The sequence below is a fragment of the Podarcis pityusensis genome (assembly GCF_964106645.2).
Source record: "Podarcis pityusensis genome assembly, chromosome: 7".
Classification (NCBI taxonomy): Eukaryota; Metazoa; Chordata; class Lepidosauria; order Squamata; family Lacertidae; genus Podarcis; species Podarcis pityusensis.
In genome coordinates, this window is record NC_138031.1 from 26,819,548 (window position 1) to 26,846,318 (window position 26,771).

Here is a 26,771-nt window from a genome sequence, read left to right on the forward strand (position 1 = left end):
GGGAAAACCATAGCTTTAACTAGTAGTCCAGCATAGAACGATAGAACTGTAGAGTTGGAAGGGACCCCAAGGGAATCTCAGCTAAATCATCTTGTTTTGACAATGGCTAACCAGATTCTTATGGGAAGACCCTAATCAAAACCTGGGTGTAAAAACTCTTCCCTACTTGTGATTGGCAACAACTGCTGTTCAAAGGTATACTGCCATGGCTAGTACTCACCTATTGCCTTATCCTCCAGGAATTGGTCTAATCTTCTTTTGATGCAGTCCATTGTCTGATAGAATTTCAAGGGCTTGCTTTGTTTGTAGCCATTCCATTCCTGGCAGATCCAGGCCAGTATTTCAGAATTCCCCTAGTTAATAGCAATCTACGCCATCCCGAAACTGGTTCTACACTGGAAGGAAGAAAAGTAGTCTGTGGCTGTTTGCAAGGAAGGAACCAGAACATTAGAGCTTACATCCGTTAAGCTTAGTTTGCATCCAGATTAGTCCCAGGTCCTCTGAACACAACAGGGCTGACCTTTCATTGTTGTCTACCCATTTCAGATCTGAAATCACTTGCTGTCAGATTTTTGTCAGCAACCAAATGGAATGATTAATATTACACTTCTACGGAAGAAGAAGATTTGTGTGCAGAAGACACTGGGTTTTTTCTCATTATCATGGCTGTCCCTGACGTTTTGCAAAATGACCCCCCACCCTCTAATGCCCTTCCAAATTTCCTCCTCAAAGAAAATAATTGGCTTAGGAGAAAAACAACGATGACTTTCAGGGATGACGAACAATTCCCAAAATATTTCCCACTGCCCCACTCACGTCCCCATGCTTTTAGTCACACTGTATTTGTTTTTAATGTGTATAGCAAGGTGCTTTTCTTCCCTAATAAGTCATTTTTACAGCTTTAGTCTCTCAAATTAGTTGCTGCCCTCCCTGGAGTTGCCCAAGGGCAAATGACACAATCAGTATACTGTAGTTGTAAGTTGACAAATTTAAGGGGGAAACGTTTTGAACTGTATGTATCTCTCCTGCACATTTGTAGACACAATGTAAGTTTTTGATGTTGTCAGCCAACCTTGACTGTGAAAAAGGACCGCCTCAATTACATATAGGTGGAAAATTACAGGTTGTAATCAGTGCTGGTCCTGCTCAAAGCAGACTTATTGAAATTAATGACATGACTAATTTAGGTCAATTAATTTCAGTTTGTCTACTCTGAGTAAAAACTCTGATACAACCCTAACAGTTCCATGATTAAAGGTAAAGGTGAAGGGACCCCTGACCATTAGGTCCAGTCGTGACCAACTCTGGGGTTGCGGCGCTCATCTCGCTTGATTGGCTGAGGGAGCCGGCGTACAGCTTCCAGGTCATGTGGCCAGCATGACTAAGCTGCTTCTGGCAAACCAGAGCAGTGCACGGAAACACCGTTTACCTTCCCGCCGGAGCGGTACCTATTTATATACTTGCACTTTGACATGCTTTCCAACTGCTAGGTTGGCAGGAGTAGGGACCGAGCAACGGGAGCTCACCCCGTCACGGGGATTCGAACCGCCGACCTTCTGATCGGCAAGTCCTAGGCTCTGTGGTTTAACCCACAGCACCACCCACGTCCCTGTTCCGTGATTAGGCCTTTGTATATCTGATGGGACTAAACCTGTTTTTGTTTTGGGAGATTTGTCTTGTGTTCAATGAAATATATCAGGCTATTAAATATTTCAAAAACTAACAAAAAATGATATTGCAGAACACATCAGTTTATCAAGGGCTGCCATATGTATGGGTTTCCCCAGACACAACCAGGAATAGGGCTGCAAAATGGCATGCGGGCAGATTTTTCGGCAAATGTATTGGATGTATGGCAAGTAGGGCGATACTTTTTTATTTTAAAAAAATGCTTTAAAAATCCCAAAGAAAACTCAAAAACTTTGACACACACACAAAAAAGCTCAATAACCTTTGGCAATCCTAGTCTAGCTTGTGTCTAATGTCACTTTCACATTAATGTGGCTGAGATCTGCTCTGATTGAGAGTGCTGGTCACCTGCAACCTTCAGTTTAGAAAGGTGATTGTTGCTTCCCCCTTCATTAATCCAGTGGGACTAGCTAATCCTAGGAGACGGAGCACTATTACACCATTGCATCTCTTCTATGAAGTACTTCCTGTTTGGCCCCCATCGCAGCTTATCAGAATGGAAGCATCCTTGTTCTCTTGCACCAACCTTCAGCAGATGCTTTTGATGTTTCCCCAGTAACTGCAGCCGTTTATAACGTCATAAAATGGATCCAGATATCTGAACTATATTAGAGACATCTGAGATGTATTAGAAATAGGAAAATATGACTAAAATAACCCTGTACATATCCACTTGGGAACAAAGTGCCTGGCTATATAAAAATATCATATGCCATCCTCTGACAGAGTTATCGGTCTTCGTCAGACTTCAGGAGAAGTGAATTGCGCATCTGGGAAGCAGTCACTGATAATGCCTTGGTGTGCCCTCACTGTCCATATTTGATGAACAGAAGAGTCTAAGAGACAGGCTAAGGGCGGGGAGGAATTGTGATGGGTTATAGTGGAAGTGAGGGACTTGAAGGCATGTAAGCACAGAACTGAAACCAGGTTTGAACCGAGACATAGGTAACACAGCACATGTGTTCTTTTAAATTGAAATCATTCCAGCTGGATCGTGCCTTATGTTTTTTCAATAAGCATGCAGCCTTAGCTTAATGCTTGCACTAGAGAAGGAAGAGGAGAAGTGTGGAAGCTCGAGTTTCTACTAGGCTTTTTCTTAGAACACTAAACTATGGTTTATCATTTCATCCAAACCCGCCTATTGTCCTTGTTTTCAAATAGTGTTACTTTGATCTGCTTTCAATTTGAAGTGGCTCCATGTTTTGTTGCTTCAGCGTGTTAATCCTGGGCACATAAAAAAATGAATTTACTCATTGTATGGGTAGGTAACAACTGAAAAATTGTTGTAAATGAGGTCTAAAAAGATTTGGAATAAATTTAGTATAGATGATGCATAAAAGATGCTTGTGTCATTCATCAAGTTCAACATTTCAATTTTAGTTCTTCTTCACAGTTGTTTGGTATAACTGCCCCTTCCCACCTGGCCTCATCTTAGATTTGTCATCCCACCAAATCCCTTGCAAATCATCCCTCTTCATCAGACTATACGCTTCAGGTTACCTACGCTTCAGGTTACACACTCCGCTAACCCAGAAATAGTACCTTGGGTTAAGAACTTTGCTTCAGGATGAAAACAGAAATCGCGCGGTGGCGGCACAGTGGCAGCAGGAGGCCGCATTAGCTAAAGTGGTGCTTCAGGTTAAGAACAGTTTCAGGTTAAGAACAGACCTCTGGAACGAATTAAGTACGTAACCAGAGGTACCACTATAAATATTTTTAAATAAAAGCACTAATTTAACAAAATATACTTTTAATAGCACTGTTCTGAAAAAGTTTTCTGTACAAAGCATGCCTTTACTTCTGTTTGAGTAACTCCGTAGAATGGAGGAAACATTTTGATTCTGCAGCCACTTGTCTTCTGCAACACTACAATTTGTAGGAACCAATCCTCAGGCTGAGAATGGCACTCGCTGCAAAGAGGAACAGCTGCTACTGTTCCACTCAGCTGTCCCTTCATAAACAAAAGCTGTTTGCGTAAATCTCTATCATGTGTAAACTAACAACATCCTTGAGATGTAGATCCTTTTATTGTTTTCACGGGCAGATCAGGAACCTGCTCATGGCAGAAAACCCTTAAAAATTAAGAGGCACAAATGCATCTCTTGCCCCATTCCTTTCTAGTACAGGCAGGTACACACTCACCCCAGAATAATTTAAAGAAGGGAGGGACAGAGAGGGGGAATTTGACATCTAAGTCAATCAGCAGAGTTGGTTGCAACTCAAGCATCATAACAAACCATAGTTTGTACTAACCATGGTTTATGATGCTTTGAGCTTTGTGAACTTGGACATCAAATCCAACCGTAGTTGGCACAAATCATCCTTTTGTAAACCCACTCCATATTGCAGCTCCTATTTTAGTTTGCCAACTGATTAGTAACAATGGATTATCAATTCAGACTTAACTCAAAGACACAGTAGCCAACATGGTGCCCTCCAGATGTAGCTGGACTACAACTCCAGCCCCAGCCAGCATGCTCAATAGTCACGGATGCTGGGAGTTGTAATCCAACCATATCTGGAGGGCACCATATTGACTATCTTGCTCTAATACCTAGTTAATAAGGTAAAGGTAAAGGACCCCTGACAGTTAAGTCGAGTCACAGACGACTCTGGGGTTGCGGCACTCATCTCGCTTTACAGGCCAAGGGAGCCAGCGTTTGTCCGCAGACATTTTTTTCTGGGTCATGTGGCCAGCATAACTAAGCCGCTTCTGGCACAATAGAACACTGAAACCAGAGCAGCACATGGAAACACTGTTTATCTTCCCGCCAGAGCGGTACCTATTTATCTACTTGCACTTTTTTGGTGTGCTTTTGAACTGCTAGGTTGTCAGGAGCTGGGACCGAGCAACAGGAGCTCACCCCGTCACGGGGATTCGAACCGCCAACCTTCTCATCAGCAAGCCCAAGAGGCTCAGTGGTTTACACCACAGCGCCACCAGCATCCCCTAATACCTAGCTATGCGTCTTTCATTATTTGGTATGAAGGCCATTGAAAGGTACATATTTCCCCAAGTTTCCTGAAAAGGAGTGGCTATTATAACTGTGTAAGTCAGGTGTGTGTAAGTGTTGATATGCCCCCAAGTGTGTAATAATTGGTAGTAAACTTTGGTAATGAGATTACTTCTAAAAGGCAGCAGAAACCTTCCATGCCTCTTGAGCTATGATTAGATTAGTGGAGATTAGGTTTAATATGTGTAGCCCGCTTTTTTTCTTAATACTAAAAGTGGCTTACAATGAAAACCAGCGAAAATTCAATCTAAAAGCACTAAAATTACATGTTCAATATTACAGTATTAAGAGTAGCAATAATATGCTCCAGCTGCTGCCCCTCTTTCTGCTTGTAGCAGTTTCTGGGGATCTGACTCCCCAAGTATTGCTTTCCCTTGGGCAGCTGACTGAATGCAGTCTCTCTCCAGGCATCTCCTCATACCTGTGGTCTCTTTGGGCTGTTCTTGATACCAGTGACAGTCATGGTAGAGGAAGCCACTCCTTATATTATCAGAGCCAGGTAATTAAATAAATTAAAATGACTACAACGGAGGGTTCAAAAAATTATAAATCAAGAAGGGTTTAGGGGGAATTGTTGCATCGCTGCCCGCGAAAAGGTCTAACTGATCACAGTCAAGTAGTCAAGAAAAGTTCAATTTATTTTGTCACCAGATGGTACTGTTACTTTCAATAGTATTTCAAGGTATGTTGATCAGCTCTGACATGGTTTGTTTAAGCTTGCTGTTTTCTATATTGACAACACATTTCTCTGCAAATGTGCATTATTTCAGTTTGTTTGAGGGGAACTGAACATGCAGCACAGTGAACAGAGGAATGTTTAGTGAGAGTTGTTTTTAAAAGCAACCATCGCCCTCCTTCAGCTATGTAGTCTGACTCACCTTAGGATTGGTTAAGGGTGACTGTAAGAAAGCAAATCAATTGGCTAATGTGTGTCAATGTCGTCTTCACGTCCCAGTAAAGATTGGCAGGGATAATGAATTAGAGATTCTGTGCAGTCTGGCTGTTGGGCTTTGAAAGCCTGAATGCAAAGCTCTGCTCTTTATACACTTATTGTAAACACCAAATAGATGTGCGGTTCTTTTTAATTCAGTTGAATTGCCTTTCAGCTATTTTTTACTGGATTCGGTTGTTGAAATGTGTGCACATTTCTAATCACTCCCATACAGGCTTTCTCATTCACTTCCAAGGGCAGGAAATATCTCTTTAGTGCACACAAAGGAATGCACACACAAACAGTGGTGTAGTGGTCAATTTTGAAGCCACCATGGCCAAGACAAGCTTTGTAGGTAGCAATGTTTGCATGTGCCTGGACCAAGGAGGATTAGGGGAGCGCAACCGGTTTGGTAGCGCTGGGCACACAGAGCCTTGGGGTACCACAAATATTATTTAGAATTGAGAGTGAGGGGGCACTGAATTTAGGTGTTGTACAGGGCTCAGCTGAAATTGAGACCCCAGTGCCTGGATGTGCCATAGAAGGGTATTGCAACAATTAGCATGCTGGAATTTGCCTGCAATTATTACCTAGGAGTAAGTTCCATTGAACTACACTGGTGGCATAATAATGATAGATTGGCTCCGGATTTAAACTTGCTTAGAGTAGACCCATTTGCAGAACCGAAAACCTGCTTCTTAAGGTCAATATTAAAGCTAGGGATGAGCAATGAGCAATGCAATCAATTTATTGTGCGTAGCCAAAGGCCTTTACAATGTAGAAACCAGGGATTTGAATTGTTTATGGCCCTTTCTGAAAATTCAGCTAGCATGAATTTAAGGTACATAACCACAGTTTTGCCATCTTTTTGTGCCTTTTCCAATTCCACTTTCCACAAAACTGACCCCCAATACAACCCCACCCCTGGTTGTGTTAATTTGTGGCAGGTAAACATATTTATGATACTGTTTTAGTTGTGTTTTCTTATCAATATTCTTCTCATTTGTCAATCCATCTTTCTCTCATATATCCATAATTCCCCTCTCCCCCAACTATTATTCTTAATAAGCTCCAAGGACCTTTGTAATCCCATATAAAATATAAATGATGGTTCCTGAGCCGATGGATATTTAATTTCTACTGCCAGGTTAATTTAATAGATAATTTGTCCTCCATGGAAATAAAATATAGACAAGATGGTAAAAAGGATTTACCTGGAGTATCTATAGTTGTGGTAGTCTAGAACCAAACCATGTGCCTCCTAAATGATAAATATTGATTATTATGATTATTAATATTAATGTTTGATTCTGGATTGTTTTATTGATGTTTTAATATGCTGTAAACCACTTTGAGATTTTTCTTAAAAATATAAGGCGGTATAGAAATGAAATAAATAACAATATCCAGCTTTTTTCCCTGATGGGGCACAAGGCACCTTCCAGATGAAAATAAGAACTGCTAACAACATAGTAAAACAATAATTAAGAACTATTAAACATTGATAGAATTAAATCTATATACATATATAAAATATATAAAAACTATACCAATAACTACAACAAAAAGAGCACAGCACCAGCCCTTTCATTAAGAGCAGTCACCTGTCAGAATAAGAAAGTCTTCACTTGCCGGTGGAAACACAAAAAGCAGGGAGCCACTCTAGTTTTTTTAGGGAGGGAGTTCCAAACTCTGGGAGCAGCCACCAAGAAGGCCCTTTCCCACATCCCTGCCAAACTTCCCTGTGGGGGTGGTTGGCCCAAGAGAAAGGCCTCCCTTGAAGATCTCCAAACCCAGGTAGGTACACACAAGGGAATACAGTCTTTCAGATAGCTTGGACCTAAGCTGTGTTGGGCTTTTTAAAACAGGTAATAACTAGCACTTTGAACTGTGCTCCCCTGACCAGTCCTGTCAAAAATCTGCCTATAGCTCTTTGAGCCAATTGAAGCTTCAGAGCACTTTTCAAGCCATTCCCATGTATAGTATGTTACAGTAATCTAAACGGGATGTAATTTAGGCATACTGATGGATTCTTTCCTTCGTTTCTTTTTTAAACTCACTTTTGTTTGCTTTAATTTTGACCAGCTCCATTTCAGGAAAAAAAACAACTCTTTGCTATTAATTATCTGAATGATGCTTCTTCCCACATCTAGTGCCCATCATGAGAGGCCCCACTGGTAGTGCTGCTACCTTTCTGTGGTGCCTCTGCTGGTGGGATGACCTCCCCACCAAGGTGTGTCTTGCACCATCACTGTATGTTTTTCAATTAGTCAAGACCACTTCATACCCTCCAACATTTCGCTTATGAAAATAGGGATGTCCCATTCCATAATGATAATTTTACTATTTATACCCTACACACTTTACTGGGTTGCCCCAGCCACTCTGGACAGCTTCCAACATACATAAAAACATAATAAATCATTAAACATTAAAAACTTCCCTATACAGGATTGCCTTCAGATGGTTCTGGGGTCAGATAACTCCATACCCTCCAACATTTCTCCAATGAAAATAGGGACATCCTAAGGAAAAGTGGGACATTCCAGGATCAAATCAGAAACTAGGACTGCGTCTCTAAATCAGGAACGTCCCTGGAAAATACAGACAAAATAGAGACATGGCGCTGTGGGTTAAACCACAGAGCCTAGGAGTTGCCGATCAAAAGGTCGGCGGTTCAAATCCCCACGATGGGGTGAGCTCCCGTTGCTCGGTCCCTGCTTCTGCCAACCTAGCAGTTCGAAAGCACCTCAAAGTACAAGTAGATAAATAGGTACCGCTCCTGCGGGAAGGCAAACGGTGTTTCCGTGTGCTGCTCTGGTTCACCAGAAGCGACTTAGTCATGCTGGCCACATGACCCGGAAGCTGTACGCCGGCTCCCTCGGCCAATAAAGCGAGATGAGCGCCGCAACCCCAGAGTCAGCCACGACTGGACCTAATGGTCAGGGGTCTCTTTACCTTTTTATTCCAACATTTCTCTGATAAATATAGGGACGTCTGTCGGGATGCTGTCAGCAGCCCCAAGCTGGCTGCCCAGGAAAGTACAAAGAGAAGGGAAAGTTTCTTACAGTCCTTTTTTATTTCAAACTTTACAAAGAGAGCCTATAGAACCCAGCCTCTTGGATAATGGCATTGTCCCGAGTGAATCTCCACCCCTCTTCTCTCCCACTTCCTCATTCATCATCATCATCACCTCCTCCTCTATGGGTGACTCTAAGTTCCCTCTGTCTTTGAGCTCTTTGCTCTCCTACTTTTAAGGCTTGCTGGGTTCTGGGAGGTGGTGGGTCTGGAATGCTTTCTAGTGATAACATGTCAGCCAGCTGCTGCTGCTGCTCTGCCTGCTCCTCCTCTCCCATTATTTCCCGACTTTTCCCCTCATCTGCCTCTGAGCTGTGACCTCCCACAAACCCCTGTTGTAAATCTATACTGTCTTCCTCTTCCTCCTCCCTGGAAGGGTCAGGATGGGGAGGCGGTTTCCAACACTCCTCCTCTGCCCAGCCCCTGACAACAACCTATCCCATAATAATAGTAATAATTTTATTATTTAAAACTATCTGACTGGGCAGCTTCCAACATATATAAAAACATAATAAATCATTAACCATTAAAAAAAAAAACTTCCCTGTACAGGGCTGCCTTCAGATGGCTTGTGGGTCAGATAACTCCATACCCTCTAACCTTTCTCTGATGAAAAAAAAGGATGTCCTAAGGAAAAGTGGGACATTCCAGGATCAAATCGGAAACTAGGGCAGCTTGTATAAATTTCCTCAGCTGAAAAATAGGGCCATGGGGGGGGGGGGTCTGCTGTTCCATGCTGCTGTTTTGTTGTTCTGATATTGGTTGTAAATTACTGTATTTACTCAAATCTAATGCTCACTTTTTTTGCCAAATTAAAGGTAAAGGTAAATGGGTGTCCATCAATATGCAGATGATACCCAGCTCTACCTCTCTTTCAAATCTGAACCAGTGAAGGTATTGAAGGTCCTGTGTGAGTGCCTGGAGGCGGTTGGAGGATGGATGGAGGCTAATGGATTGAGGTTGAATCCTGACGAGACAGAAGTACTGTTTTGGGGGGACAGGGGGCAGGCTGGTGTGGAGGACTCCCTGGTCCTGAATGGGGTAACTGTGCCCCCTGAAGGACCAGGTGTGCAGCCTGGGAGTCATTTTGGACTCACAGCTGTCCATGGAGGCGCAGGTCAATTCTGCATCCAGGGCAGCTGTCTACCAACTCCACCTGGTACGCAGGCTGAGACCCTACCTGCCCGCAGACTGTCTCGCCAGAGTGGTGCATGCTCTGGTTATCTCCCGCTTGGACTACTGCAATGCGCTCTACGTGGGGCTACCTTTGAAGGTGACCCGGAAACTACAACCAATCCAGAATGCGGCAGCTAGACTGGTGACTGGGGGCGGCCGCCGAGACCACATAACACCGGTCTTGAAAGACCTACATTGGCTCCCAGTACATTTCCGAGCACAATTCAAAGTGTTGGTGTTGACCTTTAAAGCCCTAAACGGCCTCGGCCCAGTATACCACTCCCATCGTTCTGCCTGGACGCTGAGGTCCAGCACCGAGGGCCTTCTGGCGGTTCCCTCATTGCGAGAAGCAAAGCTACAGGGAACCAGGCAGAGGGCCTTCTTGGTAGTGGCGCCCGCCCTGTGGAACGCCCTCCCATCAGATGTCATAGAGATAAACAACTACCTGACATTCAGAAGACATCTTAAGGCAGCCCTGTTCAGGGAAGTTTTTAATGTATGACATATTAGTGTATTTTTGGTATTTGTGGAAGCCGCCCAGAGTGGCTGGGGAAACCCAGCCAGATGGGCGGGGTACAAATAATAAATTATTATTATTATTATTATTATTATTATTATTATTATTACTGGGACCCCTGACAGTTAAGTCCAGTTGCAAATGACTCTGGGGTTGTGGCGCTCATCTCACTTTATAGGCCGAGGGAGCCGGCATTTGTCCGCTCCGCAGACAGTTTTTCCAGGTCATGTGGCCAGCACAACTAAGCCGCTTCTGGTGCAATGGAACACCAACACCAGAGCAGCGCATGGAAAAGCTGTCTACCTTCCCGCCGGAGCAGTACCTATTTATCTACTTACACTTGACGTGCTTTCAAACTGCTAGGTTGGCAGGACCTGGGACTGAGCAACAGGAGCTCACCCCGTCGCAGGGATTTGAACTGCCGAGCTTTTGATCGGCAAGCCCTAGGCTCAGTGGTTTAGACCACATTGCAAAAATTAAGGTGCGTATTAGATTCAATGGCACATTTACATTTGCCAGCAAATACCTGAAAATTGAGGTGCGCATTAGATTCGATGGCGCACTAGACATGAGTAAATACAATACTATCTACCCCTTACCCTAGGCCCATAGGGGTCAAAATGTGCTGCAGGCTTCTCTAATTGGAGCTGGTGATGGATCTCGAACTGGTGACCCTATAGCACTGGGAGAGAAAAAGCCTAGGGTCATTCATCAGTACAGTTCTTACTGCACATCTGCTCCAAAAATCAACTTGGTTTAACTTTCAGAAGTATATATGGAGATGTGCAGAGATAGAACAGTGGTAGTCTGCACCCATAGTTGAAGCCCATAGCAGCTTCCCATTCTTATTAGAAGGTCTGGTTGTGTACAATCTATGTGGGGTTCTTTGCTTTTTCTATGCTGATGAGCTGAGGGATATCAGGCAAGGAATTTTAAAGAAGTCATTGTTCATCACTGTAATGGTCTGTAATTTCCCCCAGCGGCACATGGTTAAATTGCAAAATATCTTCATATTTCAAATTGTATCCTGAAATGCTGGGATTTTTACATAGAGGAACACGCACACACAAAATTCATCTGAAAAACATTACTCATAGGTCAGGCTGTCATTTCATTTTGAAAACACAAATATGTTCTCATTCTCCATACATTTCCCCCCCTTCCCTTTCCATCAAGTTAAAATTCTCGAGCCAGTTTTTGGGGCAGATTGCCTTGTAATGGTATGCATAACCCTGTTACAGTTTTGATTGGTATTGATGACTGTTGTAACCAAAATCCTTTTTCATTAATTTAGGCTGCGTTTTCGGCCTCTGAAAGATATGCTTAACAATGAGGCCTGGTTAAGTCTTGAAAACTGTTATAAGCAGAAACTGAAAGAAAGTAAGCAAACTGGATGGATTTTTATTTATTCTGAACAATAGCTGATTATGTGGAGCAGGTGATTAAGTGCCCAATTCTTCTTGCATTGAAAAAGAATGAGATAACAATGCTACAAAGCTGGTGAGATGTCCCGGCGATGGGGTTGGGTCATGTTGCAGAAAGTTTAGTGCATTTTGCATTGAAGATCATGTCAACTGTTATATCGGGCAGTGTGGTGTAGTGGTTAAGAGCGGTAGTCTTGTAATCTGGGGAACCGGGTTTGCGTCTCCGCTCCTCCACATGCAGCTGCTGGGTGACCTTGGGCCAGTCACACTTTGAAGTCTCTTAGCCCCACTCACCTCACAGAGTGTTTGTTGTGGGGGAGGAAGGGAAAGGAGAATGTTAGCCGCTTTGAGACTCCTTCGGGTAGTGATAAAGCGGGACATCAAATCCAAACTCTTCTTCTTCCTACTGTCTTTTGTTTTCTTCATCTTTTTGCTCACTTGCACAAGAAAAGCTTCACGTTTTTGAGAGGGGACTCCTGATTGTTTCAGCTACTAAGGTGATACAGATACATGGCATCTATCTTAGCATCCATCAATGAGTTCCCCATAGCCAGGAGAGCTTTGTTCCTGAGGTTTCTCAAACAGCAGCCATGCCTAGCCATACTACTTTTGAAACCGAGGAGACTTTCAAAAAAGTTTGAGGTGTAGAGTAGGGCATCTGTGATTCAAGGAAAATCATTCCCGTTAATCACATCCAATCCTGTCAATGTGACCTACTGTTGGATACTTCACATTGGTTAATATTTTGGGGTCCAACCCACCCTCTCACAAGGATTCCTAACATTTTTGTGTGTGTGAAATGAGAGATTCTATTTCATAAATGTATTTCATAAAATGTATATACCACTTGATAGTAAAATAATAATAATAATAATCCCTCAAATCAATTTACAAAGATAATTAAAAGCCAAAGGCCTGAAGAAAAGGGAATATTTTGTCGACAACCTTACCAAATTGAAGATGTGTTGTCATAATTTTGGGTAGTGTATCCATTAATTTAATTTAATTTTAGAGCTGTTCTGTGTGGTTTTGCCTATACCACCTGATCTTGTCACTTTTTATGAAATACACTATGATCTGTGGATGAAGTTCATTAATTATTTTAATAAATAATTCAGTTATCATATACTGATAATTAAATCTTACGACAATTTTACAAGATGCTTAATCTTTTTGTGTGTGTGTGTGTGTGTGTGTGTGTGTGTGTGTGTGTTTTAATTCTCTCGTCCCATTGCTCCATATATAATCATGCTATATGATCTCTCAACTAGTATAACCCTATCTTACTGTTTTACTGGTATATTTACCCTATCACAACTAGTTAATAACAAACCAAATACCGGTAATATGGTAACACATAGGCATATTGAAAATGTTGTTAGTTCCTTTGGACTACATTCCAAAGGAAACAAGATGGCAGGAAAACCAAAATGAATACATTCAGCAAGCTTTAGAAGTACTCTACTGATTTTTCCCTGGGTTACCAGAAGAACACTACTCATAAACAATGAAGAATATTTTTAAAGAATCTCTTATGCCTGGACATACATCTGGAACTCTTTATACTAGCTAACAGTAAAGTAAATGCCACTGCTTATTATATCCTACGTTTTTTATTTTAAAAAGGAAATTGAAAACACACCACTTGCAGAACTGCTTGACATTGAATTGGCCATTGAAAAGGCATCACTTGCATATTTACATATTCCATATTTTGTTCCCTGCAACAGCCTTTCTTGATGCACTCAAATTGGATGCTTTCCATGTAAGCTGAAATTTTACCATATATGAAAGGCCATCTTGTTTTAAAAATGGATTAAACCATTAAGATACAGGAAGTGAACTAAATGCTTCTGACTATAAAAGCCTTTCTCCACACCGCTTTCCTCTGTCATGGACATGTTTTTCTTAGTGGTCGTTCTCTGTCTCCATATTTATTTTTTATAAGGTTGGAAACACTTGCTGTACATATCACAGTTCACCTAAAAGTTAACTACAGAGTTAAAAATAATTCCCATAATAAGAACCGAATGTATGACAAAGAACAGCTCAGTGTCAGAAACCAAAACAATCCACAGAAGAAACGTCATAATTTAAAGTTGGTTTTACAGCATTCTTTAATTTAGAGTGGGGCAAAATGCTTCTGTGATTAAATCACAGCTTCTAGCTCTTTGCCGCTAAAAGAGAATCAAGAATGTATATTTCATTTTTAAAATATAATGCAAAACAAATGGAGGAGATGTTTGCAGGCTTGAAACATATTTTATGAATTTATCTTAAGACTCTCCTGTTACCAGAAGGTTACATGTGCATAGGCTGAGTTGGGCCTGTTATTTCACCATCTACCCTCATCATGAATTGATTGCAGAGAACAGAGGACAATGAGTTCCAGGCAGCTCTTTTTCCTCCTTGAATTTTGAGAAGCTGTTGGGTTTAAACCCCGTTTGAAGAGGTTCAGGTTTTTCTCAGTCTGAAAATGCAGCACACATTACTCTAAAGGTCATAAAGCCAAAAAGAACTTGTGCACAAAGGCGATACACTGTGGTTGAACTCAAGGTTGGGAGGGCTAAGGTTTTTGTGCCACGTGCTTAAGATTTGCTGGAGCCTGTTACCTGAAACCTGTGTCTCCACTGTGGAAGGACGTGTGGATCCAGAATTGGCCTCCACAGTCACTTATAGACTCACTATTAAGACTGTTTTCGTGAAAGACAATCTTACTCGGCTATGTGATCGCCAAAGAAGAAGAAGAAGAAGAGATGATTGCAGGAAGTAGACCTTGGACCTAGTGGTATTTGTTGACATTTTGGACTCTGCTTTAATCCAGGTCAGACCACTGCAGTAGCCTAGCACAGCATGCTTACTGACATAATTTAAATCCCAGTGTCCAGTTTACTTATCCACCCTGAGGCCATGCCTCAAATATTGTTCCAGGTTCTTGTGGCTGGAGCCCAGGATGGCAATGTCTGTGAGGAGGAAGGACACAGCCAATTCATAGATCCTTGATCATGGAACCATGTTTGTGGACATAAAGAAGAAAACTACATATGCCTTACACATCTGTAGCTTCTCTAGCCTTCTTTACTCTTCTACTTTCTCTGATTTCAGTCCGTTCAGAACTCTAATTATACAGTGGTACCTCGGTTACAGGTTACAGACACTTCAGGTTACAGACTCCACTAACCCAGAAATAGTACCTCGGGTTAAGAACTTTGTTTCAGGATGAGAACAGAAATCGCGTGGCGGCAGCGGGAGGCCCCACTAAAGTGGTGCTTCAGGTTAAGAACAGTTTCAGGTTAAGAACGGATATCCAGAACGAATTAAGTTCTTAACCCAAGGTACCACTGTAATTTTCACACTTGTATCCTGAAATTTGGTTCTTGCCAGGTGATACTCCTCTCATCCAAGGCTTGTTACAAAATGAAATCATGGTTCAGGGAGACTTTTTGAATGACATAACATTTCCTAGTGTTTCTGTGGTTGTTGGCATTATACTTGAGGTTTCTATTGTTGAGATACTGCAGATCTAGTTTTCTGTCCTAGTGCAGTGCACGTAGTAATGGCGAACAATGCAGCTTTTGAAAATTGTGTTAAAATCCAATTCGCAGAACCAAGAGTGAAGGTTTTCTTTGTTGGCGTCAGTGCTGGTCATTAACTCAGTTCTGCAAGTTTCAAACATTGGAAAGAAATCAGTGACACAAAAACTATTGTTGGTACCTTTATGGGTTTTTAACCCCTCTCTGAAGGATTTGTTTCAAGCCACTATGAATTCTGGTGACTCCCAGTTCCAACAAAAACCTAATTCTAAGCAGATATGTAGACATTATTGAAAATACTCTTAATTAATACACAATTGGTAATTAAAAATAACTTTTAAAGGATGATGAGTTTACGAGAACCAAGTTATTAACACAATGAAAAATGGGATAACTAATATGCAAAATTAGTATATATCACAGCATCTATTAATGTAACAGAATGTGAACTATTTATTATCTTGACCTTGAAGGCTTCCCAAGGTCCCTTTCTCTCTCTCTTGACCCTGTTCCTTGTCCTGGTGTCAACCCATTTATCAGCTAACTCTAAAATGGGAAGTAAAATGTGATCAAGTGTATGTGTGAAGGAAGGGAGTTGCTGTTTAAGTTATTAAGAGCTGAACTGGGGGATACACTGTTCTTCCTTTCCCTAAGCAACAGACCTTAGCGGAGTATGACTCTCTTTCTCTCCTCCATATACTGCTCCCTCTCTGCTCACATCCAGGCTTACACATGTTTTCAGATCTATATACCTGGAATACATTCCCCAACACTTCAGCGTGAGTGTTAGCAGAATGAAAACCAGATGGGCCAGCAGTTGCCAATGTTATCTCCTGGCCAGCTCTGGCAAGTCTCTCTTACTCTCTCCTTTCTTGGCATGGCAGAAATATTTGCCTTTATTTAGGAAAGCCTGTATATCTCTCTCCATGCCTCTCTTCCTCTGTTGCAACATAAGCTGAATGCTGTTTATTTCCTTGTTGCTGAGGTTGGTGGAGGTGAGTGCGAGAAACAATTAACATTTTCATGCTCTTTCCCCTGCTCCTTTGAATTTGTTGTCCTTGCTTGTTAAATATGTGACAGCAGCATAAGCCAAGCGGTTCGTCTTTGTTTGTTCAGTTTACAACACTCATCTTCACCCATGTTTGTAGATGCCGTAACTCTTTGTCCCACAGGCTGCAAGTGCTGAATTTCCTATATCTAGATTCATAAGCACTGCTGTGAGGGTATGATAATGAAATTACAGTTCCCATCTTCTGCCCTCCCAGTTACAAGAATCTCTGCCTTAAGAACTCTGAACAATTAGCATGATTGTCTTTGTAGAACATTTTGAATTGAAATTACAGTGGTAATGGGGCAGTTTACTGCAGTTCATTCAACTTCTTAGAATTTACAAATTCTACCAGGATGATGTTATCACACAAGCCCCAGTAATTTCAGTGAGGCTTGCACAAGAGGACAGGCCCAGAACTGTGCATTGTGTTTCTCATCCATTTGTGTTTCAGAAATCCCAAGGGCTTATTTCTCTCTTTTCCTCCCTCCCTCCATTCAAACATGAAATAAGGAGTATTGTTGATCAAACTGAACTGCTTATATTTACTTAAACTTTTGGTATCTGATCCATTTATTTTTATTGTTAGTTTCCTTATTTAGGTTATATATATATATATATATATATATATATATATATATATATATATATCAGTGTTGTAACATTTTACATAAATTTATTTGTATATCATACTGCCAAAAGGGTAGCACAGCTGAGGAATGCTAGATACAAATGTTTATTGGAATGTAAATGAGATGAATGTGAAGAAAAATGACTGTAGAGAAGGCATGGTATAAAGTTTTTGTATCAATAAAAGTTTGTTTTCATAAAAGCTCAAATATATTTGCCTTACTAGTCTGTTTAAAAAAGTTCACCAAACCGCTTGTATGAATAAATAGCCGGTTAAAGTTTGAGCGCAATATGATAATTTAATTTTCTGTTCTGTTCATGTAGATAACTTTGTTTGACATGTGTTTTGTGACACTTGGCCCTTCTTTTCTACCAAGACTTCAAATGGCACAGGATGATGTGAAAATTTAACACAGGCCCAGAGTTGAAAATCTTTCCCCAAATTGTTCCTCAAATGTGGTGAAGGAATGAAATTGCATCTTTCTCACCCCTTAGACCACAAAACACCCACCAAATCCAACATGCTTAGGCCCATATTAGGTATACGGTTCTCAGATAATATTCAGACTATCAACCGCATTATTTCAGGTTATGTGCACTGGATTTTACAGGCAAACAACCTGTGCAAATGTTATGCTGTTGAGTGACTCATTACATATAGGAATACAAATAAGATTGTCCAATTTTTTAAAAACAAATAATTTTTATTAACCGACCAATCAAATCAAATCACATCACATAAATTCCGAATTACAAAGCCGAATTTTAAATTTTTGTTGAGGGGACCCATATTTCAAGTTCCGAAGGGGGATTCTGATCATCTTCTTGCTACTGTGTTAATATCCACAAATCAGTCCAAATAATGTTCATAATTCTATCCAGTCTTATCTTGCTGTTTCCACATCTCATCTTATTCGTATATTTTTTCTTTTTTTCTTTATGATCTCTTCTGATAATCTCCTTAAGCAGATAAACACCAATTATAATCCTGTGTGAATTTTTCCGTTCGTCCAGTCCTCATATCAAGATGGTTTCCATATATCATCGCTTTCATAAATAACATCACTCTTTCCATCATTAATCTCACAAATCTGTTGCTCTTAAGTCCCTCTGAGGAGTCTCACCCACAATATAAAAACAGCTCTGTTCCTCCTCCCAGACTTGAGTCCTCCGACAGAACTTGCCAACATGGTGACGGTATTTTTTACTGCGTCATTCCAAAGCTCTTATAGTTTCCACGATCTTCTTGAAACATGCTTTGGTTAGTAAATTATCTCCACACAGTCATAAATCCACAGCTTAAGTCATTTAAATGGCATTACTAACTTGTGACTTGTGGGGGGGGGGGATTCTTGGTTAATCACATAGAGAAAAGAAAGGAAAGTTTTTTCCCCCTCCCCCATCCAGTCCCTTTGCCATACCGAGCCTTGGTGGATCTTCTCATGATTTATTCTTGTTCCTCCGACCTGTCTTGTTTATCAGAGATCTCTTCAGTTAGCAGTCTTTACTCCCCCTTCTTCCTTGAAATATGTGCATTCGCTTCCTCCTAATTGTTTCTTTTGAAGTTGCTGCAAACTAGAGGCGCGGATCAGAGACAGCGTCCAGGAGCGCCAAATTCCACAGGAGGGTTTTCTGCCTAGTGCCCCCATCTCCACAAATTTGGGGGGTGGTATCGGGCACAGCAGGCAAGGGCAGTCCCCCCCCCTTTGGGGGGCAGGGAGGCTATTTACTCCCATCACAGCCTCCTAATTACCTCGTGTGGGTCAGAGATGTTATTGTCAGCCATCTTCCGATGCGCCCCTAGTGGCCCCTCCAAATAAGATTGTCCAATTTGACTTACAATAATCACAAATTGGGACTAGTCCTATTTGATGTTAGGAAAGAACTGTCTTTTCAGAACAATTAACATAGATATATCCCCCAAAGTATCCTTTATATAATTTGTGGAGTTTTTTGCGGACAGCTAATGGGGAAACAGAGCCAGGAATATTTAATCAAGCAGTCAGCAGGCTTACATCCCAGTCTTAAACCCATTAACTTGGAAGTCTGCCACTGGTTTGTTGGGACAACATGTGTCTGGGCAAAGGCACAGGATGAAACGGTGAGTTGCATGTAACGTTGTCCTTGCACTAGTGGAAAGCCCTAGTGCAGGCTTCCTCAAACTCGGCCCTCCAGATGTTTTGAGACTACAATTCCCATCGTCCCTGAGCACTGGTCCTGCTAGCAAGGGATCATGGGAGTTGTAGGCCAAAAATATCTGGAGGGCCGAGTTTGAGGAAGCCTGCCCTAGTGAGTAGGTGGGAACAGCACACATCAGGTGATCCACTCTGCATGATTAGAAGTGTGTTCTGCTAAGACAGAGCCCACCAATGAATACAATCCAAAGTCTAGTTTGTTATTTCACTGCTGGGAGATGTATAATATACAGTGATGCAGGAAAGGGCCTTCTCTCTGGGGGGACCTTACTTGTGCAACAACCTCCCCTTAGAGTTATGCTTGGTGCAAACTCTTGTTTCGACACCAAGTAAAAACTTGTCTGTTTTCCCAAGTATTCATAGGCTGGTAGTTTTATTGCTGTATAAAAGTTGCTTTGCAGTTTTTAAGGACTTGTGGTTTTAAATGCTGTAGTTTTTATTTGCTTTTATTTTTAGTTTTTATTTTATTTGGTTGATAGTTCAGGTCTGAAGAAGGAAGAGTTACAAACATATTGAATAACTAAAAACATTTTTGTTTAGCTAAGCCTACCCAGATGTTTAGAAAATCGATGTGACTCTTAATCGGGTTTTAGTCTATTGTTATTTCAACTTTCTGTCTTAAATTATTGTTGTTAATTTTTTCCTTAGTGATACTTTTATTGTTTTATCTTCTTTGTAAAACACTTTAAGGTTTTTTTAAATACAATTAAGTGATGTATAATTTTTATATAATACATAAACACACACACATATAACTTTCCCCATCTTTTCCATACTTCTTAATGTTATAACAGCATTCAAATGACGTTTCCTTATTCCAGCACCAGCACTTCATGCAAAATGATGTCCGAACTCTTCCAGAAAGGAGAGCAGAAGATGCTATATTATAACCCTGTCATAAATGTGGCTCTCCTATCTGCATTCTGGGGCTTAAGTGGTGTCAAAAACTTACCTTGACTAGAAACGTTACTCAGTCTTGAAGCAGTTTTAGCATATTTTGTGACACTGAAAAATGCTTTATTTGCTTTCCTGGTTTTGTGCTGAAGACTTGGTTCAAATGATTTGCTGCCTGGAGGAGGGGAGGAAAATTAAGCAAAATGTTATGTGTGTTTTAGATCGCATTGAGAAGCATTCCACAATGCCAGACTCACCTGTGGATGTGAAGACGCAATCCAGGCTGACGCCCCCAACAATGCCACCTCCTCCCACTACCCAAGGAGCCCCAAGAACCAGCTCTTTCACACCCACAACGTGTAATTATACCTTTATTTCCTATATTATTTATGTCAGGATTATTGCTGCAGGCAATGATGAAGAAATCTGTCATACACACGTATAATTAACACATGTATATGAGCAGTAATATATTATACGTATAGAGATATATGAGGCTGAGTCACATTCATAGATTTATGAATACTTTGAAATAGCAAGTGTTGCTTTCTTGCCCCCTGTAGTTAAAGTTCAAGCCTTTTTTTCTGTTTGGTGAGAATTACAGAGAACTTTGTTCAGGAATATTTTAATTAATTTTTTGATAGTTGCATGGTATGTGTTTATTATGAATGAGAAGACAAGGTTGCTCATCCTTTTAAACCCATGCTAATCAAAGGTACGCTGGGGTGGTCCTCACCTCTTGCCTTCTTGGCTTATCTAATTGTACACTCTCCCATCCCCCTGCTGAGGAAATCAACCTGTGCATGTTATTTTGGGAGTCTTCTGAAATTGCGACGGGATGGGTTCAGTTCACATAACTAATTTGAACATTCTGAAACGGCGTGTGAACCAAAATACAGCCATCCCTTCTCCTTCTCCAAATTTCCCAGTGCAGTTCTGCAAACAAATAATGCACACAAGGTAAAGTATGCATTAAAATGCATATTTTTACTGAAACAGACACAGAGACATGTGTTATATTAGGGAAAATCTGCTTCACAAAAATGTGCATGTAGGCAAAAATGCATACAAAATTTGTATACTAGTGGACGTTTCCACTAAAATGCTGATTAATTTTCGTGAGCACTTCAAAAACATCACAAGCTGATATAGAGAACTGAATTTAAGATGGAAAAAATTAAAAGCAGAGAGAACATGAAATTGACAGATTCACCCATCCCATCTCTCGCTAACCAACCTTTTCACTTCTAAGTTTAGAAGTGGGTTGTCTTGTTTTATTATCATGGGAACCTATTCCTACTGCCGTCTAGGGAAGCCAAGAGATGGCTGAATTCCTAATAGAGGTAGCTCCTGCCTCAGCCATCCTAATCTCATGTTCTCCCCATATTTTTTGACTACCACCCTGTGAAGTCAGGGTTGGTGGGAATTCTGGTTTAAAACATCTGAAGGGCGCAGTGTTGGGAACTTCTGTCCTATAGCCATATGATGACAGTGCTTATCACATAGCACCTTTTCTCCTATTGTGCCAGTCCAGGGGTGACTAACCTTTGCCCTCCCCAAGTGTTGGACTTCAACACCTGTCATCCCCAGCCAGCTTAGCCAATGGCCAGGGATGCTGAGAGTTACAGTCCAGGAACATCTGGAGTGCTATAAGTTAACCACCTCTGTGCTAGTCTGTGGCACATGGTGGTTGCACTGTTTACAGCTATCTGTTTTATCTCTGTTCTTGGAATATTTAGTTAAAAGTAGCACCAGTGTGCTTATACAGATAACATATTGCACTTCGGCTATCAGACAACACCTGCCCACTTTATCCTATACAAAGGGGTAATCATTTAAACACTGTAAAGTTTTGTTGCCAGAACAGCAGGTAAGGTAGCCTGCACCAGAGCCAGCTGTTCGTTCCTAGAGCCATTATCATCACTAGCTCAACTGGGATTTTTTTTTGGCTCAGGAATATATAGAATAAGGTAGCTGTTCCCTTAAGGAGCTTGTGATCCAGAAAGCCAATGCCATTCAAAATCTCAAGAAAGGCAATGTTGCCTTTTCGTCTTTTCTCATGAAAACTTGAGACAGAATGTAAAAAGGGAATGGGTCCAATATTTAAGACGGACTTTATTTTGGGTGTGGGGGTGTGCAGAGTTCTTCTCCTGTCCTTTTCAAACCCACAAGAAGACATACAAACAGTAATTATCGGTACCAAAAAACAACAACATCAAAAACAAGAAAAAATTCAGCTCAGCCCAACACTTACTCTAAAGTTCTACTAATTTGAAGATTTAAATGTTCATTCTGGAACCACAATGAAAAATTCTGTGTTAAAATATGCAGGAAAAAAGTAGGTGTTGGGAACCGCCCTGTGATCTTCAGGTGAAGTAGTACACAAGTTTAATTAATAAATAAATTTATGCTGGGTTGTTGTTTTTTAAAAAAGCAGGGGGACAAGTTAGGCAGATGGGAGGTAAGGACCGTAGGTCAATAAAGAAACAATACTTGGATGGCTTTAGAAGAGGATATGGAGGATAAGGCTCTGAACTCTGTGCCTCCATGGTCAGGCACAGTATGCTTTTGGACACCTGTTGCTGGGAATCACAGTGGGAGAGACTGCGATTGCACTCAGGTCCTGCTCTCAGGTGGGATCACAGGCATCTGGTTGGCCACTCTGAGAACGGGATGCTGGACTAGAGAAGCCATTGGTCTGATGCATCAGGTTCTTCTTCTGTTCTTAATACTTCCTCTGGACCTAAAATGTTTATGGCAGTTGACCTATGAAATGTTCAGTAGGCAAGAAGCTATTGTCACATCATCAACGTTTGCATTGAAGCCTGCCTTCAGATATGTTCTGTTACAGAAAAGTAAATAAAAATATTTCATCTCTTTTCTTCCCCCTCACTTTTTAGTAACCAATGGCACAAGCCATTCACCAACAGCACTAAACGGGGCTCCTTCTCCACCTAATGGCTTTAGTAACGGCCCATCATCTTCCTCCTCATCGTCCTTGGCTAATCAGCAGTTGCCACCAGCTTGTGGAGCTAGACAGCTTAGCAAACTGAAGAGATTTCTCACAACCTTACAGCAGTTTGGCAATGACATTTCACCAGAGATTGGGGAGAGAGTGCGTACCCTCGTGCTAGGACTTGTGGTAAGCAAATAATGACAGTGGCTTTAATTTTTATTTGTCTTTCCAGACCTCTACTTGGAAGTTCTCCCATTGATCTATATAGTCGGAAAAGGGATTCGTGTCTAGATACATTTACTCATTTCACTTCCCATCCCAGCCGTCTTACAAGGCTGTTGGGAAGTGTTTACAGTCTCAGCTATGGTCTCATCCACACTAGTTTTCCTCAGTGCTTTCTAGGTACAGGCCTGTGCTTCTCTGATCCATGTCTGGGCACTTTTCTTTCAGTTCCATTGCTTTCTCCATGAAAACCCGCTCTTTAACGCTCTTGGCAACCCCCCAGAACTTGCTGTTTGTTCCGATTTAGCATTTACTGGCATAAAATGTGATGATGATCGCGAGCTTGGATGGCTCTAGAGGAGAATTAGCAATTGTTGTGAAAGGATAGAACCATCAACAGGTTATTAATTACAAAAGTAGAACGTGAAACAAAAATGTTACAGTGCAGAATGCTCCTGTTCAGAGAGACACTCAGCCCCTTTCCAGAATTCTCCATTCCCTCCCTCTCTACTCTCACTTTTTCCATTTCCCCCACACATACACCTGGTGCTCACTAAGCGTGCTCAGTCCTTCTTGGACTGCTTTTGGGTGTTTTCTCCCCTTAGCAACAATATCTGGAGATCTGCAGGTTTCCTATCATGGGACTAGATGGATCTTTGGTACAATTCACCAGGCTTTTGCCAGTCAGTGTTTGGCTTGGTGTAAGGCAGCATCCTTTGTGAGCATGCCGAACCTTTGGTCACTTATTCCTTTTTCCAGATGTCTTATTCCTATTGTGTTCCTTATGTGTGAGGCACAAAACTGATTGCCAGTTAGACATTGTCCTCAGAGTAAACTACTCAAATATCCTGGACCCTGGTATAATCTTAAAACTTGGACAGATAGTGTAGTGTACAATGGCAGTGGGAAAGATACGGTGGCAAAGCAGCTGTGCACTGTAACAGATACAGTGTTGATGCTTCCTATATTGTGTAATTGAATGTTGTTTATACAATATGAATGTTATTCAGCAGTAACATACAGCAATTAAGAAAGTTACTGTGTGGAAAGTACTTTAGGCCTAATCTCTGTCGCCAAACATTTCTGTTACTCATCTTATTGAGTCAGATCTTTTTTCTTTTCTTTCCCCACTCAACAGAATTCTACTTTGACAATTGAAGAATTTCATTCCAAACTACAAGAAGCTACTAACTTCCCGCTGCGACCTTTTGTCATCCCATTTTTGAAGGTATTGCACAGACCATTGGTCTGGAAACTGTTTTAAACCATATTGTTGCTAGGTCACAGATGTATGTTACAGTTTTGCTTTTTAAAAGCGAGGAAAATAATCTACCATTTAAGGGCTCCCTTTCTTAGTGTAAGCGGGTGAGACTCTGTCAGAGTAACTATTTTATTTTCTCCCACTGCTAACTAGTCATGGAATCCATCAGCTCCCTAATTTATACACAGTACATTGTACTATGCATTTATAATCCAACACTGACTTCCCTTGGTACATGGTGGAAGATTTGGGAGTTCAGGGGCAGCAGAATCCCTTTTCTGCACAACAATTTTTTCCTGTATTGAAGGGTGGAGAAGTCTTTAGCAAATATAGGATGCATGGGAGACAAGTTGGGCCAATTTGGTGGGGGTAGGTTTATGCTTTGAGACATAGACTGCATTCCGATGGCACTTTATTCTGCCTTCCTGATGTTTCCTTACCTGTTGATTTCTGCATTTTATGTGATCTTTCACACGGTGGAAAAGCCACTTCTGGAAGTCCTGTGGAATCTAGAGAAAGTTCAGTGCTAATTTCAAAGTTAATTATTTCCAGGAGGGGCGGGATCCATTTGCAACACGGTTGGCAATCACAGTAGTTTTGCCCTGTAATTTCACGTGACGAAATTTGGGGTGGCGAAATTTGGGGTGGTATCCCAGCATACAGTTCTTTCTTGCTGTCTGAAATTTAGCATGACATGGCGGTGTAGCTATCAAAGAGCCAAAGTTCCATAATGCAGCATGTACTGCAGCGTAAAAGAAATGTTAGAACTCAGGAGAAATCGGGACAGAAGTGCTAGCATTAGCACCAGTAAAACTAACACAATAAACCCCACATGTAATCATGGTCTCCTCCATGCTGTATTTGTACCCCCAGTTTTAGTGGGGAAGTTGAGGTTCCCATTGGGTATTTGTATCTGGAAACTTGAATCAGAGTGCTCATCAGGGTTCCGAGGGGATGAGAAGTGTTATATTGTGGGCAAACATATCAGACGACACAGCGATTCTTCAAACAGCTCTTTTTTATTCAAAGGCCAGAATAGAACTGAACTGAGGAGCTCAGTCAGCCTGCTTATATAGAGCTCCAGAACAACATAACTGTAGCAACTTTCTAAAACTATCCAATCACTGAACGTCACTTTCGATCCTTCATTTGCATAACTATCTACAGTATCCCCCTGCTGGCCCAGGGTGAGAACTTCAGTACATAACAAAAAGCATGTCATTCTTTTTTTGTTATTAGTCCAGTCAGTTTATTGTTGTTGCAGATTTGACCCCTCCCCAAATCTATCCATTTTTGCCACTGTACATTGACAGTTTCACACCAAGTTTGTAGTTACGGTAGCACAACCGTGGTGGGACAGTGGTGTAAATCCACAATGTTGACATATCTTTGGGCTCTGTCAGTACAATTGAACTTTGTAGAAATCCTATCTTCATCTTTTTAGCCAGGGGAGCCAGCGTTGTGCCCTCTGGATTTTTTGGGACTCCTGCTGCCATCAGCCCCACCCCAGCATGGCTAATGCTTAGGGATGGCAGGAGTTCTAATCCACAACATCCAGAAGCTGCCACATTGGCTACCCCTGCTTTGGCCATAAGTCAAGGATAGGGGTGTACTCCAAAATGATTGTCATTACTGTTGACTCTGGTATTTGATATCAGTAGGTGGTCTAATTTATCTGTGAGCCTGTCAACTACCCTCCCTTCCCTCCAGTATATACCTAAATGGAAGAACACTTCTTTCATCCAAGAAAAGTGGTCAATACAAATGGATATGGATTTGTAAATTACAGTGGATTTAAGCCTGAGCTCCCTTCACCGTTAGATTGTCATCTATATCCATTAGAGAACTAGTGGAAACCAGAAAACAAATAGTGCAGTTCTTCTCCACTACTAAAGTTGGAGTAACCAAAACTTAACAAATTCATTCATCATTCTAGCATCACTTGAACAGGTGAGGCCAAGTTGTCAGTCATTAGAATCTGTAGACAGGAATTCATTTGAGGAATTCGATTTTGATAAATTCTGTTGCAAACTTATGTGCTCTGTAATTCACAATGTTACCCATCGGCTTTCATGCTTCTCAAATCTTCCAATGCAGTTCGTGGCTCAAAAATATATCAAAATTCATTTTTAAATGCTTATTTCAAAATGCATATTTTGAGAGATAAATTATTTAAAAATAGGTTTTAAGTATGAATTTTCAT

The 26,771-nt window shown here is 41.2% G+C and overlaps 1 protein-coding gene across 8 annotated transcripts in view; it reads left to right on the forward strand.

Moving 5' to 3' along the window:
- RUNX1T1 (RUNX1 partner transcriptional co-repressor 1) overlaps positions 1-26,771 on the forward strand; it is a 155,911-nt gene that overhangs the window by 72,040 nt on the left and 57,100 nt on the right. For all 8 annotated transcript variants that reach the window (XM_081013442.1, XM_081013444.1, XM_081013438.1 and 5 more), the window contains 3 exons: positions 20,351-20,488; positions 23,030-23,271; positions 24,446-24,535. In XM_081013442.1, the coding sequence (XP_080869568.1) occupies positions 20,351-20,488; positions 23,030-23,271; positions 24,446-24,535 (470 nt within the window). The remainder of the gene's footprint in view (positions 1-20,350; positions 20,489-23,029; positions 23,272-24,445; positions 24,536-26,771) is intronic.